General features: G+C 37.3%; 1 protein-coding gene across 2 annotated transcripts in view; it reads left to right on the top strand.

Annotated features, from left to right (window-relative positions):
• UHRF2 (ubiquitin like with PHD and ring finger domains 2) overlaps positions 1-17,138 on the top strand; it is a 79,937-nt gene that overhangs the window by 47,601 nt on the left and 15,198 nt on the right. For both annotated transcript variants that reach the window (XM_066338850.1, XM_066338849.1), the window contains exons 5-8: positions 1,252-1,361; positions 9,935-10,121; positions 13,025-13,148; positions 13,546-13,653. In XM_066338850.1, coding sequence (XP_066194947.1) covers positions 1,252-1,361; positions 9,935-10,121; positions 13,025-13,148; positions 13,546-13,653 — 529 coding nt within the window. The remainder of the gene's footprint in view (positions 1-1,251; positions 1,362-9,934; positions 10,122-13,024; positions 13,149-13,545; positions 13,654-17,138) is intronic.

Below are 17,138 nucleotides of genomic sequence, written 5' to 3'. Positions count from 1 at the left end.
AAGTGATTTGTTGACTGTGTTTTTTTCCCTGGCTTAGTTTTTTTCAGCCTTAGTTAGCTCATCATTTGTCAGAGTCCAAGAACTGGTAGTCAGCACAAAGAAAGTGGTGAAAGCAGGTGAAGAGCAGAGAGAGCAGGTGAGAGCAGATAACCACAGATTCTAGACTGAAGCCTGATGTTTCTGGAGATGTTTGTTGTTGCAGTTATCCTTATTGAATATGAATCTAATATCTTGTTTCCATATCTGTCTATAGTCTATTTTTGTTTTGCAGATTATACCTTTTTATAGGGATTTGCCACCTGACTTCAAAAGTGTGTTCAAGTCACCTCTGTGATAGGTTCTTACATATATCCATCAGTGTTTTATTATAGTGAAAATTCCTGTTTACTCTAGATCATGTAGCTAATTGAAAGTGGTAAGAGAACAGGCAGTTGAAGAGAGCACACTATCATCCTAAAGAGGAAGGAAAAACAACGGTTGGTGTCATTATGGCCATTTTTTCCTAGATACATTTCTATCTGAATTATAGTCTGTGTAGATACAAATGTATTTTTATTAGAGTAGGTGAAAACCTTTACATTTAATATTTTCTAATTATTTTCTTGTCTGTCTTGTGGCACTATTGTTTTGGAGTCTTGAAGTATTTGTTACTATTAATCACTGAGATTTTGCACTGAAAATTGACATTAGCAGGACTATTTATAGTATATAATCCAGTACAGTATTGTGTGTGGCTTTCCGGAGTTGATAAACAATTAAAAGTCATAGAAGGGCTTTTGAAATTTTCTGCTGCTTTTCTTGCTCTGTGGGTTCCAACTATTATTCCGTCTTATTGGTCACATTTCTGGTTTGTTTGTGATATTATACTTTCATGATAATGTTTGAGATTATGTGTTCCAGAGGATATGGTTTTGTCTGGTCTGCTGTGTTTGGCCAATAAAAACATTTAGAGGTTTTAGAAGTGGAATTAAGCTGTATTGGATATTTATCAATAAAGACATACTGAAGTGCCAGACAGTCTGAGGATAATGGAGTAGTCTTTTCTTTAAGCAAGCCCTAAATATGTGTTTTATTTTTTTCTTAGAAGTTACAGTGTTAGACTGATTTTTGTGTGGGAATTGAAATAAAGGATGCTATCAGTGATTAAAAAAAGGCTACTTATCTTTATCTTGTTGCTTCAGATTCAAAAAGTACAGAACTTAGGTCTAAGGAAATAAGTTGAACGTACTTTTTATTCTTTTTGTTTTTCAGAGGTCCAGAAGACACAATAAATGATTGTAAAATCCTTTTTATAGAGGAAATGTACAAGATTGAAAAGCCGGGAGCCTATCCATTGACATTTGGGGATGGAGATTTCAAAAGTATGCACTTTTAAAATTATTTGAATATAAGTACAAATTGAGTGATGTTTCTTTAGAAAATATCAGCATGCAGAGGTGGTAGTAATAACTGGTTTGTGTTCAGGAAAGTAATTGCATTGAATAATTTTTAGATTTCTGTTCTAAAAGCATAGTTACTATAAGATGGCTGTATTGCTTGACATATTCAGAAGCTAGTAACAGCTTTAGTGCTATCAGTCACAAATGGTGAAAAAGGGAAATAGCTGATAATGCTCTAAAGGAACAATGCAGAATAAATTTGCAATCTCATTTAAGTTTCTAGGGAGGTTGTTCAGGCCACCAAAACTGCTGTTGTAACTGACATGTAATTTAAGCTTTTAATAAATTAATAAATGCCAAAAATAGAATTAGTTGGTAGTAATATACTTTAACTCTGTCATTATGTCAGGGGAAAAAAAAAGACAGGGAACTTTGCACTAAAGCTACTTGTACCATGAAAAAAGAAGAGATAATTTATATTTGGATTAGTTGACCCTGCATGACATTCTAAAAAAAGTTGCTGTCAGACCTCCTTAACCTCCCCACAATCACAATAAGAAGTTAGTAGCAGTTTATCTAAAAAGTAGTGACATTTTATCTTAAGTTTGAAAATATATTAAAGTTAGGAGTGCTGAGTGTCTGTGATAACACCACTGAAAACTGAACTACAGGTCTACAAGTAGGTATTAGATATAATTATGTATTAGATTCCTGACTCTATGCAATTTTTCAGAACCTTTGTAGGTGGCTCTCAGTGCTCAACAATGAGTCTGATTAATGTTTATTTGTTGTCTAAAAAGAAAAAAATCACTGTTTTTCAGAGGAGAAAATAACATTCCCTGTGGTATTCTTAAAAGTGTTGATTTCTCAACTCATTATTAATTTTCATTATTTGAGAATTACTTCCCTTAGATTACTAAAAGAAAATGATCCTCTCTGTTTCATTTTTTGTTGGTCACATTAAAAGATCTTTGCAATATCTTAAAGCGTGTTTTGATTTATAAAGATAGCAGTGTGAGAAAATTGAATATCTACAAATACTGGTTTGTGTTTATATACTATTTATTTTGCAAGTATGCAATGTTTTAAATGTCATAAAAAATTATTGCAATTCATTTAGATCTTCCCAGCAGCTACTGTGTTGTGAATTAATTTTTAAAATTATGTGTCAAGGAAATGAGTGACTACTGTATTGCTGACTATATAAAATTGTCTACAATGGTGCTATTTGATCTGACATGAATATTTACTCATCATAAAATCATTTAGATAGCAAAAGACCCTTAAGACCATCAAGTCCTCCACTAAACCATGTCCCTAAGTGCCACATCTGCATGTTTTTGGAACACTTCCAGGGATGGTAATTCTATAACTTCACTGGGCAACCTCTTCCAGTGCTTGACTATTCTTTCTGTGAAGAGATTTTCCTAATGACCAATCTAAATCTCCCCTAGCCCAACTTCAGGGCATTTCCTCTTGTCCTTTTGACTGACCCTCACCTGGCTACAAACTCAGGTAGCTGCAGAGAGCAATTAAGGTCTCAGGCCACCTGAGCCTTCTTTCTCCAGGGTAAACAACCCCAGCTGCTTGAGCTGCTCCTTATAGGAATTGTGCTCCAGAGCCTTAACGAGCTTCACTGTCCTACTCTGGACACTTTCCAGCACCTCAATGTCCTTCTTGGAATGAGAGATCTGAAGCTGAACACAGGATTTGAGGGGTGGCCTTACCAATCTGTACTTTGTGCACTGATTGCCACTCTAATTGTTCCAGAGTCAAGGCCTTTGTTAGTGCTCCTTCCCTCCAATGTCAATAGTTGTTTCTTTATTTGTAACCTCTTTGCTTAAACTACCCAAATATTGATACCTGTGTAAAGATTTGCATCTCTCTGTATGTTTTATTTAATTTTGTTCCTGGTCCCACTCTTATTAATTTCAGCATATTGTTTATAACCCTCATAAATAAATATAATTCATAAATATAATATTTTAAAGCCTAATCATGAAAAATGAATTGATCTGGGAATTCAGCCTTATTTCTTGAATTGCTCTTTTTCCTGAAGCAAACATTCACCATACAACCCTGTTCATGTGATTGTGGTTTTCCAGCCAGGTCAGTTGTTTTGCCTTTGTTCAGGTGTACATCAGTTGAGCTGTATGCTATAACCACCAGTGTAGCCACCAGTGTTACCACCATTTGGACTGTACTCACAACCCCATTTGTACTGTGTATTAAAAAAAGTTAAATACATACACACCTATCTATAAACACGCAGCTCCCTTAGCTTATGTACTATGGAGAGATGCAGAATTTTATTACAATATTAATACAATCATTATTTGGCCTTAAATATTTTATGAGATTGTTGTAAGCACAGTCAGCAAATGCACTGACTGTATTTTTGTCCATATTAAACTACTGTCCATGACTTTGTCAAAAGATAGAATGCCTTCTGTGGAAATAATCTTCATCAGATAAACAGTGTAGGTTTTCTCTGCAGAATGAAAATATTATTTCTTGAGCATGGTCACATAATAATTAGGTTTTGTATGTGTAAATTGATGTCAATATTTATTTAGCAATTACAATTAAAAATAGCAATTTTCTAATTAATTAATGAAAATAAAATTCTACAACTGAGGAAAGGAGTAAGGGTAAGGCTATTAGAAAATTCTATTAGAAATAAAAAAAAATCTAAGAAGCAACATATTTATAAATATGTTACAAATATTTATAGGTAACATGCAGAGAAGACCTAGGTATCAACATATATTACTTCCATCAGAACCTAAACTTGTGCTAACTCCTTCTGAAAAAAAAAAAAATATATATAATATGAAATTATTTATGCAACTAAACTCTGCATCTTTGGTTGAGGTGAACAGTCATCATGACCAGCTATAGTGCAGCTATAGTTAGTGCATATGAATTACAACATGATTAAAACAGAAATGTGAAAAATGAAAGTCTTTCTTTTACCCAAGAAACTGGTTTTGTAACTGAAACCACTAAATTACATAGGCCTAAACAATGTGAGGTGCTCAGAGATAAAGAAAAATATGTCATTTCAAATTGTGTATTTTTTATTGGATGAGGTAGACTATTGGATTTCCATAGGGAGTGCCCAGTCATCACTTCTGAAATTTTTCAAAGGAGTTAACAGTTATCTGGGATTTCTTATCTGACTTGAATTGGTATTGACACTTTGCACAGATTGTGAGTTTAATGTAGTTGTGCTGGAAAACCCTCAGGTTTGTTCAACAGCACTCAAACAATTTTTCCTTTCTTTTCAAATGAACCTTGTGAAAGAAGTCTCAATCATACCTCCATTTGGATAACATCATGATAAGTCTTCTAGGCTACAGTTTACTAGAAGCAATATTCTCATAGATTTTGGAGTTTTTTTACAAGTATATATTTAAGTGTACCTTTGCCTTTAAGACTTTGCAAAATAGTCACTGCTGGTAGCTTTACATGTTTGTTTCTCAGATTTTCCAATTAGTACATCTCACAAAACCTTCTATCTGCAGCTGGTGATCTTCCCTCTTTGCTAATTCTTTTATATTCTTCAGTTTTAGTTTTTTTAGCTTAAAAACAATGATTCAAACAGCGTTGTTTTCTTATCATAGAACAATTTTAGATGGAAGGAACCTTTAAAGATCTTCTCGTCCAACCTGCCTGCCATGGGCAGGGATACTTTGCATAAAAACAGGTTGCTCAAAGCCCCATTCAACCTGACTTTGAAAGGTTCCAGGGATGGGGCATCCACACCTTTTCAGGGTAATCTGTGCCAGTGTCTCATCACCCTCACAGTAAAAAATTTCTTCTTTATACCCAGTCTAAATCATGTTTCTTTAAATTTAAAACTGTTGCTTGTTGCCATTATTGTTGCTGCTTGTCATTACTGGTCTTGGTTAAAAAAATCTTTCCATCTTTTTTATAAACCTCCTTTGAGTATTGAAAGGCCAATAAAAAAGGTAACCCTAAAGCCTAATCTTGCCCAGGCTGAACAAATCCATCTGTCTCAGCCTTTCTTCATAGGAGAGTTGTTCCAGCCCTCTGATCATTTTCATGGCCCTCCTCTGGACCTGTCCTAACAGTGGTTGGAAGGAGTATTCAGGGAACTACAGGCCTGTCAGCCTGACCTCAGTGCTGGGGAAGGTCACAGAGCAGATCAACCCAAGTGTCTTCATGCATTCTGTGCAGGACAGCCAGGGGATCAGGCCCAGCCAGCAGGGCTTTGTGAAAGGCAGGTTAAGCTTGTTCTCCTTCTGTGACAGGGTGAACCCACCTAGTGATTGAGTGAAAGGTTGTGGATATTGTCTAGATGGACTTTAGTAAAGCCTTTGATACTGTTTCCCACAGCATTCTTCTGGAAAACCTCTCTGCCTGTGGCTCAGACAGGCACGCTGTTCATAGGGTAAAAATACCTGGCTTTGTGGTGGGGCCCTGAGGTTGGTGGTGGATGGAGTTACATCCAGCTGGTGGCCAGTCACCAGTGGTGTTCCCCAGGGCTCACTACTGGAGCCTGTTCTGTTTTATGTTCTTCATGGATCATCTGGATGAGGGGATTGAGTGCTCAGTCATTTTGCTGATGACACCAAGCTGGATGGGAGTGCTGGTCTGCTGGAGGGCAGGAAGGCTCTGCAGAGGGATCTGGACAGGCTGGATCATGGGCTGAGCCCAGTGGTGTGAGGTTCAACAAGGCCCAGTGCTGGGTCCTGCCCTTGGGTCACAACAACCCCAGGCAGTGCCACAGGCTGGGGCAGAGTGGCTGGAAAGCTGCCCACAGGAAAAGGACCTGGGGTGCTGTGACAGTGACTGAACATGAGCCAGGGTGTGCCCAGGTGGCCAAGAAGGGCAATGACATCCTGGTCTGTACCAGCAATAGTGTGGCCAGCAGGACCAGGGCAGGGATTGTCCCCCTGTACTGGGCACTGGTGAGGCCACACCTTAATCGTTTGTTCAGTTCTGAGCTCCTCACTCCAAGAAGGACCTTCATACCCTGTGCCTGAGAGTATTGATTAGATATTAGGAAAAACTTCTTCATGGAAGGGGTTGTCCAGCATTAGACCAAGTTCCCCAGTGAAGTGGTAACATCACCATCCCCCTGGTAGCATTCTAAAGGTGAGTGGATATAGCGCTTGAGGATGTGGTTTAATGCTGATCATGATGGTGGTGCTCAGTTGCTAGTTAGACTTGATGATCTTAAAGGTATTTTCAAACTTTATTGATTCTATGATTTTGTGATGAACTGCACTGCTCAGTTTCGTATCATCTACAGTCTTATTGAGGGTGCACTCAATTCCAATGGGTATGTCGTTGATGTAGATAGAAAATTATAATGTTCCCAATATGACCCTTGAAGAACACCATTCCTTAATGTTTTTCACTTTTATATTGAACCGTTGGATATATAGACTGTTGTCTCTTTGAATGTGGTCATCCGATTAAGTCCTTAACTATTTAACATTTCATTCATCAAACCCATCTCTCTTCATTTTAGCAGCAAGAATGTAAGACAGCTATAAAGCTAGAGAGTGTCACAGAGGAGGGCCACAAAGATGGTGAAAGGTCTTGAAGGGAAGCCTTACAAGGAACAGCTGAGATTGCCTGGTTGTTTAGCCTGGAGAAGATGAGACTGAGGGTAGTCATCACAGTCTACAACTTGCTCCTGAGGGGAAGAGGAAGGGCAGACACCAATGTCTTCTCTGTGGTGACCAGTGACAGGACCTGAAGGAATGACCTGCAGCTTTGTCAGGAGAGGTTTAGTTTGGATATCAGTAAAGGTTCTTCACCCAGAGGATGCTTGGACACTTGAACAGGCTTCCCAAGGAAGTGGTCACAACACCAAGCCTGGCGGGGATTCAAGGAGCTTTTGGACAATGTCTCTCACATGGAGGGATTCTTGGGATGTCCTCTGCAGGGCCAGGACGTGAGTGATTCTTGTGGATCCCTACCCCCTCATGATATTCTGTAATTCTATGATTTTATGTTAAGAATTTTGTGAAGGTCCAAATCAAAAGCCTTACAGACAGATAAATGACATCTCCAGTTCTCCTTTGACAGTTGATGCATTCTGTCCACGGTGGAGGAACATTGTGCCAATCAGGCACTGTTTGTCCTTGGTGAAGCCATTTTGCATGTCTTTAACTATCCCTCTGTCTTCCACATTTTGACATGTCTTCCAGAAGTCTCTGCTCTATAATCTTACTGGGCACTGAGATGAGGCTGGCTAGTCAATACTTCCTGGGTTCCTGCTTTTTACCCTTTTTAAAAAAGGTTGAAATACTCCTTTTTCTCTAGTCGCTGAGAACTTACCCTGACTGTCGTGGATTTTCAGACATGATGTGACTGCTGTGACGTTTTACAAATGATGGAGACTGGCTTAACAACTACACTAAATTCTCTCAGGACGCTGGGATGCATATCCTTGGGTCCCATGGTCTTGCCTATGTTCAGATGATCTTGAACCTGATCTGCTCTTACACCAGGAGTTACTTTAATTCCCCGTTTTCTCTCTTGGGGTTCAGGGACTTGAGAGATGTGGGAAGAGTGATTGCTAATGTACACTGAGGCAAACAAAATTGCTGCATACCTCAACCTTCTCCATCTTGGCTCTCATTAGTTCTGATCCATTTGGGGGGACAGAGGAGAGGATGGGGCTGTGTGTGTACATTTTCTTTAATCTTCCATTTCTGACCAACATGCCTATAGAAGCCATTTTTACTATTCTTTGTGTATCTTGGCAAATTCAGCTCCAACTACACCTTACCTTTCCTAATTTCCTAATCCTGTCCCTCCACAACCAGACAGCATTTCTCTTTTCTTCCCAGGATACCTGTCCCGGATTCCACATCCAGTGCTTTTCCTCCTTGTATTTCACTTTGTCCAGGAGGTCTTTACTGAGCGGTGCTGGTCTCCTGCCTTCCTTGCCTGAATCCTCACTGTGGAAATTGAGAGATCTTGGGCTCTAAGAAAACTGTCCTCAAAGATCTGACAGTTCTATTCTGCTCCTTTTTACCTGAGTGTAGATTTCTGGAGGGCCCCATCCTAATTCCTCGAAGAACTGAAAGTTCAGGCTCCTAAAATTCAGAGTGCTGTCTTTAACCTTTCTTTGGCCCATAACCCTTGAGATCACAAATTCCACCAGGGCATGAACACTTCAGCCCAGGCTGCCACTGATCCTGACCTCTCTAGTTAGTTAATCTGTGTCAGTAAGCAACAGGTGAAGTACTTCTTTGTCACCTGGGGTAAGAAATTATCCTTAATGCGCTCCAGGAGTCTCCTGGATTGTTTATATCTTCCAGCAGATGTCAAGGACTGTCCTGACAAGTCCCTGCAGCTGGGTTAGAACCTGCCAGAGTGAAGCTTCCTGCAGGTGAAGTAAGAAGGTTTTGTCAACAGGGTCCCCTCAATTGAGTGGTGGGTAATAAACACTAACCATGAGATTTCTTTTGTTGGCTTGTCCTCTGATTTTCTAGGTCTTGACATTCTAGGTTCATTGCTGTTTTTCAAAGATGGGTTTATGCAATCAAGTCCATAGAGAGAACTAATTGCCTGGCCCTCCTTTCTTGCCTGTCCCTTCTGAACAGTTTGTAGCTGTCAGTTGGAGTACTCTAGTCTTGTGATTTGTCCCACCAAGTTTTAGTGTTTGTGATTAGATTATAGCTTTCCATTTGCAGTCACTTCCAATTCTTCTGATTTCACCCACTAGTGTATGCTAGTGTATAAACATTTCAGCAGAGCTATCAAATGTGTCGGCATTTTCGATGAAAAAGCTCTAGTTCTTCTGAGGCATTTCTCAGGTATTCCCCAGTCAATTTTTAATTCATCAGCAGCTGACTCTTCATGAATCAAAACTCCATCCTCTTCCCACTCTAAATCTAGTTGTTTCTGCCTTTGAAGATAAAAGGTCCTCCAGAAAGACTGCATATACAGCACAATACTTGGCATTCCAGTGCCCCTTTCTTATAAAACTTTAAGTCTGGAATTTCTTTCCACAGAGATTTACACTGTGTAAAACTTAAAAGTGCATGAATCAATTTCTCTGTAAAGTCTATTCAGTTGGGAGGGCATACTTCAGTAGAAAGGGCCTTGGATTTCTGCAAATTCTTAGTCATTAATTTCCTTGTCGGTATACTTAGGAAAAATGTATCCAGAACTCCTCTGGATACATCAAGGATCTACCTCATATTTCTGTTCAATAATAAATTCTTAAAGAAATATTTACTTTAATTGCTTATGTTAGCCAAGCTAACGTACAAGGTTAGCTTGTAAGCTTTACAGCTTCAAAAGATAGCAAAGCTCCATCTTTAGGGAGAATGTATAGGTACATCTTGGGAGTAGGAGAAAATAAAGAGATGTTGATGATTAGTCATGTTTTTTATGGCTTATTTATACAGCAGAAGAAATCTTGTTAAGCCTAGATAAATACTTCATTGTAAGAAAAAAAGCGCTTTCAAGAGAGCAGTATTCATGTTCAGAAATAATTCCTTTAGATACACTAATGCACTTTCCTGAGATACATGGCAATTGACCTTTTTTGTTTTTGACAGGAAAAAGTGGCCCTGAATGCAAGCACTGTAGGGCTGATCCAGATAAGGAGTGCCGGTTTTGTTCGTGTTACTTGTGTGGTGGCAAACAGGATGCTCACATGCAACTCCTGTGTGATGAATGTAATATGGCTTATCATATATACTGCCTGAACCCTCCCTTAAGCAAGATACCAGAAGATGAAGACTGGTAAATATACAAGGATGATTTACTTACCTATATTGACATTGTGTTGTACATGGTACCTTTTTGATATTTGCACCTCATGAGAGAAAATACTGAAGATGTTTTTAAATTCTGGGGTGTTTTCATCCATCTACAAAAGGCTTATGTTTTCTGTCAAGATAATTATTTTAAATCATTCACAACGAATTAGTAGTAAGCTTTAACAGCGTTTATGAAATTTCAATGAATATGAATTTATGAATATGTTCATTTTATTCATTATGATTAATATGATCTTCTGTGACATTACCTGATCTGATTGTATTTGTTGATATTTATTGTTCCTCAGCTTTTTCATTTTTTAAAAGCTTCTCTGCTTGAGCAATTTTCTTATGCTCACGCTTCTCTGCCCCTTCATCCTCTGTCCCTGCTGCTGCCCCTGTGCTCTTCATTGCCTCTACTACATTCATTTTTCATGCTGTGGGAGGACCAACACATTGCTACTCTTCATTTCTTATATAATTACTCTTATTTCATTATTAGCTGTCTACAGTTTACACTGTTCATATTTGTCACCTGTCTATGACTTACTTGAGATGCTAATCCTTTATAAACAAGTAAAAAAATCCCTTTATTTTAATAAAGTTTTCCATAGACTTCATTAAAGATCTAAGATGTCTATGAATACATTACATGGAATCTGTATGAACCTTGTGATTCTATTTTTTATGCAATCTGTGTAAATCTTTTGGAAGTTTTAACATTCTCTGTAAATTAATGACTCGATCTCCTACACCTTACTGGATTCCTTAATGTTAATTGGTTAGTGCCTGATGGTCTGCCTGTTTTCTGGGGCAACTATCCTCACAGGAAAGAATTCCTTACTAATATCTAAACCAGCTAGAAGGTGCTGTAAGGTCTTCCTGAAGCCTTTTCTCCAGACTGAACAGCCCCAACTCTCCACCTGTCTTCTTCATAGCAGAAGTGCTCCAGCCCTCTGATCAGCTTGGTGGCCCTCCTCTGGGCTCTTGCCAACAGGTCCACATCTTTCTTGTGTTGGGTGCCCCAGAGCTGGATGCAGCACTGCAAGTGGGGTTTCACAAGACCAGAGTAGAGGGGTGGAATCACCTCCCTTGATCTGCTGCCAACGCTGCTTTGGATGCAGCCCAGGATGACGGTTGGCTTTCTGGGCTGTGAGTGCCCATGGCTAGGTCACGGTGACCTTTTTGATCACAAACACCTGCTCCTTCCCAGAGCCAGTTTTGGTCCATTCTCCAAATTATGAATTTCTAGAAGTTTAATTCATATAGTTAAAATTCATTGGAAAATGACTGTCAAGGTGTTTAGCTTGTTTTTGTTCACAGTGTAACTAAGACTAGGAGTCTTAAGGTCTATATATGTAAGTAGATAGCTGCATCTGTGGATGAAGTCACAGTAGAGGTGGTAGAGGTACAGTTATGGACCTGGCTTATGTGAGCTAGTTTTGGGATGTGTCACCAGCTCTGTACTGTCTTAATGCTTGTCATTATGTAGAAGTACATTTGCACCAGGCAAAGCAGCATCTCCTACCAAAGAAGTTTATGTCCTCCCTTCTTACATACTAACAAAGAGTTGTGGTTGTCTGATTCTTAATTTAGGGACAGTTTGCTTTAGAATTGGAAATATTTCTATTTTGTGGTTTTGGAGTGTGAAATCTGGCAAACTGTCTTCAGGGGTTAAGCCTTAAGGGTTTGGGAAAGGATAAGTTTATCTTGTGGAGATTAAGTCACTCTGTATTCCCTACAAGATTCAGTAAACAATATTAGGGTAAAACATGGAATTCACCATTTGACTTCACCTAGTGAATTTGCATTATGTCACATTTGTTCTTTTAATTGGTCTTACATGCTTTTTCTGTAAGCAGCTGTAATACCCATCAAAGTCATAGTGTCACACAATTTCAGTGTCTTACATTATTACTTTTTAATTTACATGGCTTTGTTGTTTTAATGGTTCAACACCTTTTTTGAGACAGCGAAATCTATTCCTGTGGACCTTAATCATTAATTCTTCTATTCATATCCACGTAAAAAACTTGATAAATCCAAAATAGTAGCAGTACTAGTAGTAGCAATAGTTGTTACCAGAATGAGGTTATCGATGTTAGTGTAGATCAGGTTTCCTCTTCTAATGGTGTATGGGCCAAATCCAGCTATGGCAGTCAGAAACATGGATATGCATTTGTATTGTTGTTCCTGGACTGGGATAAGAAAGTTTTCAGGAATAGCAGAATGATCACTGTACTCCTTTTCTCTCTGCTGTAGTCAGTGTATATTAGTATCTCTGCTTTCCTACCACAATGGATTTGTGTTAGTTGGAGTGAGCCTCAGCATTATATTCCAAGTGGCTTCAGTGTTGCAGAAGGGAATGAGTGAATGAGTGTGTGTTTGTGTGTTTCTCCATACACATTATATCATACCTTGGCTCTGTTTGACATTCAGCAATCTGCAGTGAAATTTGTTGCACTATCAGCAAAAAATAAGGGTAGACTGCACAGTACACAGAAACAGACCATGAGTACTGGTTAGCAGCATACTCTAATCTCAGCTATCTTATTTATATGATGTAATTGAAGGAGGACTAATTGAAGAGAGAATATAGGAGATATGGGGACCTCTCATATATCATGTGAGAAAAAATAGTTACATGTTTTGCAACTAGCACTCTACCTTTAAAGATACTGAAAAGCTTTTTTTTTACAAAAGTTGACAGTATTTGTTCTTATTGAGTTCATTTTTTAAGCCATAGGCTTCAGCTGTTTAAGACTGGTATATACTTGCTAGCTTGAAACATTCAGTCAAAATAAACAAATGGACACTATTTTGGCTGCAAGAAATGTGTTGCCAGTATTATGAAGTTAATTGAGAATTTACTAAAACTTTTTTTAGGTATTGTCCTTCCTGCAAAAATGATTCTAATGAAGTTGTAAAGGCTGGAGAAAAACTCAAACAGAGTAAAAAGAAAGCAAAGATGCCATCTGCCAGTACTGAAAGCCAGAGAGACTGGGGAAAGGTAGAGTGTGTTTTAGAAATAGCTGTTACACTGATTGTTCATGTATGTGCTACATCTATAATGTTGCTTACATATGCACTACACAAAATTCAGTACTGGGTTGCACAGACAACAAGACAATGTTTAATCCTGCCTGCTGTCTACTGGCAGTTAAAGCAGTGGAAAGATTATTAAGGTGGCTAGAGGTAAAAACAAACAAAAAAACCAACCCCCAACTCCCCTCCCGAACCCATAACGACATATTGCTTAATTTAACATTCTTTTTAACAATTGTTAACACATTTTGAAGTATGTGTTTGTTATAATAGACAGATTTAATGATCTCTGCATTGAATTTACAAATAGTCTTAATATTGTAATTCATTTATCTGATTACTTTTGTCTGATGTATTTTTAGGGCATGGCCTGTGTTGGTCGCACTAAGGAATGCACTATTGTTCCTTCAAATCATTATGGGCCTATACCTGGTGTTCCTGTTGGGACAACCTGGAAATTCAGAGTTCAGGTATGTTGTTTCAGTATTAGCTGTAGTTGAAGGAAGTAGGAATAATAATGAATGGGTTGGGCACTAAAATAAATTTCAGTTGACAATTGCCATTTCACCAGGACTAACGCAAATATATTATGATTCCATATTGGAAGTGATGCTGATAGTACCATACAACTTTTTAATACAACTTTTTTGCATACAACTTAGTAAAGAGTGTTGTAATTAATTTAAACATATTTCACACATTAAAATTTTAAGTGGGATACTTAGTGAATAGAGTTAAGTATTTTTTTAAGAGTTTTCTTCACATGAACTGATCATCCCATGCATGGGGTGTAGACTGGAGATTTTGAAAATGTTATGTGTTATCACTGTGAATTGACTGTAGGTGTCTTTGGTCCATGTGTAATGGATGTCCAAATCTGCTTCTAGGCTGATGAACAGCTTAAACCAGTGTAAGCCTGTACTGCAACTGAAATTCGCTGTATATTCAGCTTTTGGTGTTTTTTTGAACCATCTCATTTTCTGTTTCAAGTATTCCTTAGGCTCTTTGGTAAACTCGGTTGGTAAAAAACAGGCAGAAAAATAATCCCATGTGATTATTTGATTTATATCGATTGGGGGCTAATTTTCCCAGTCTGTTTTACATTTCGGTTATGTAAGCACCTAGCCAATACTCAACAGGACAGGAAAAAAAAAGCAGGGAGGATGGGACAGCTGCATTTTGTGCCAGTACTGATTTTTTTTTCTGGTTTTATAGTGTCCAGCAAGCTACAAACTTCGTCCCTTTTGCTCCAGCCTGATTTTTTTTTTTTTTTTTTTGGTCACAAAAATACATATTTCTTTGTTTTCTAAATTGGTTGTCTTTCTGTCTGTCAAAATTCTCATGCATGTGTAAATGATTGGAACAGAATGTTTTCTGTCATATTTAGAAGAATAAAATCAGGATTTTTAAACTGCTTGAGGAGAGACAAGCCAAAAATCAAAAGCCTCTTCTGATTTATTTTATGAACTTTTCATCACTTGCCTTCTTTTTGTTGGGTTGCCAGATTATGTAAAGTCTAATAAGTAAGAAAACTTTCTGAAATCACTTAGGCAAACTCGAAGTATCAAAATCAATTTTCATTTTCACTGCTTCAATAATAATTGGAATTCCTAGTTTACCTTTTGTTAGGAATGCTATTGGTAAGACAAAAGTTAATGCTTTTCAAGTATTTCAAGTAGGAATAAGAAACAGAATTAGCGTGCTGCTTTCATCAGAAAATCCATCAAAAATTTCTTATATATATAGTGTATATATAGTGTGTGTATATATATATGTGTGTGTGTGTGTATATACATATATGAACTAAATATCAAAAGACATTTACCATTCATGTATAATTAATTTATTTTGGGTACAAATGTAACACTTTGTGATTTTAAAAAAATATTTGTAATGCTTTATACATAGAAAGTTAAATTACACTTTTGTTTCTCATATGAACTCATCTTTTTTACGACAAAATGACATTGTCTCAGCAAATCTATGAGAATTTCAATATTATATGAGAATTTAAAATACTGTTTTATTTTTGATTTGCATAGGTTTTTTATGACACAAACTCTCTTTTTCCTAGAAGGAAACTGACTAAACATTACTTCTGGAGAGAGTATCTGAAGAGTATCTTTGGCATGAATTATTTATCAGTGTTCATCTTTGGGGTGAATCGCTCACCAGAAACCTAAATTTAATTGACAAAACCTGAAAATGAAAAGAAGGGAGGGAGGAATGAATTAAAGGAACTTTGATACAACAGGAAAGAGGAACGCAATAGTGGGGACTTTTTGCTCAGCATACTCTTAAATGGTCTAGTAAAATCGGCAAGTAGTGATGAAATTAAGTGAGAGTGCTAAGTTGTTGCAGATAGGAAACATGGGGCTGGGAAGAATTCTAAGTTGTAATTTGTAATTGGCTTTCAGCTACTTATTCTTCTTGTTATTTAGCAAAGATAGTCTATTAGCTAATTTTGAAAAATATATCATTTAATAGTGAACAGATAAATAAATCAAATACCAAATTATCATGAAATGAAGGCTCAGGAAAATAAAATACATTATTATGAACAGCAACCAGGACAATTAAAGGAATAGAATGGTTTTCATTCATCTGGAAAATGCTGGAAGTTTTGTTGGGTGTAGATGACTACAAAATGATGTACAATATAAAAAAGTGGGACCAATATACATACTTCTGTAATGTCAAATTTTGTAAAATGGTCATGAAAGAAGTCAACTTTCCACTCCAAAGTGAAAGTAGTTTGTATGACAAGTGGTACTATTGTGAACTCTTCTGTCTCTTCAATAATATGAATCCAAAAGTTTACAACAGAATAGGAAGTCAGCCAGAGACAGCTGGATCCCAAGAAATTGTTCAAGGAAGTATTATTGTGTCATTGCATAGTTTTCATACTGTGCAAAGCTCCAGTCTTTTGTTAAAAAGTGCATTTTTGACTAGCTGGATCTTTGATACATTGTGTGATGTAATTTCAAGTCTATAGCAGAAAAATATGGACTTCCAGGAAAGTTGCTTAGAACCCTAGGTTGGGAACAGGAATTCAAGATTGCAAGAAGCAGAATGAGAAAAACAGACAAAATCAAAGTCTGGAAGAAGACATGAATGTAGAAAGAAGTAGTATAATGGATTTTATGTTGGAAGCCTTCATTCTACCAACATACTTTTTTGCATAACATACTGAGAAAATGCATAATTTAATATATAGTTTCTTTTTATTTATAAATGTTTTTTGTGGGCTTTTCTAGTAATCACACTGCTAAGTACTTTGAAACCCTTATTAAATAAATTTTTATGGGAAAGGTGCTCCAGCAGACTTCAATGATGTTGCCAGATTATGCTACAGCTGCAGCTTTCAGTTCAGGTTGCAGATTACTTGAACATTTATTACCAGAGAGTTATCCTGGTCGGAGAACTAGTCTGTGATCCATATGGCATTGCAATGGCTTCTTCTGTTTCCTTGGGCAGTCTGATAATATTCCTCTCCACTGGTTACATTTACAGTGTGTTACCTTAAAAGTCTCTGACAAAATGATCTTTACCCTGGGACCTTCCTTGGTTAAAAATTGCAAAGTTTTACCAAACTGGTAGATCTCTTTCTCCTTTGAATTGTTCTAAATGACTGTGCAAGTGGACTATAGCAGTGAGTACAGTCTTAGGTACTGCTTATGGGAAAAATCTTGGAGATTTTCCCTGAAGAAGAAAGTATATACTTACCACCACTGTCACCACTGTCCTACTATCCTGCTGGTTTTCTAGGTGTTCTTACTTTTAACTTTTCTTCCTGAACAAACAATGAAATTCACACCTTTAATAGCAGTCTTGCATTAACTGTTGACACAGAAACCTCTGTACTTTTAGTATTTTAATTTAAACCTCTGTACTTTTAATATATAAGAAAATTGATTGTTAAAAGTGGTTGTAGGTGACTGGATCTTTAAAAAAA

This window comes from Sylvia atricapilla, chromosome Z, assembly GCF_009819655.1.
Source record: "Sylvia atricapilla isolate bSylAtr1 chromosome Z, bSylAtr1.pri, whole genome shotgun sequence".
NCBI classification, from domain to species: Eukaryota; Metazoa; Chordata; class Aves; order Passeriformes; family Sylviidae; genus Sylvia; species Sylvia atricapilla.
Note: the sequence above shows the minus strand (reverse complement) of the source record. Positions and strands in the feature narration are given on the sequence as shown.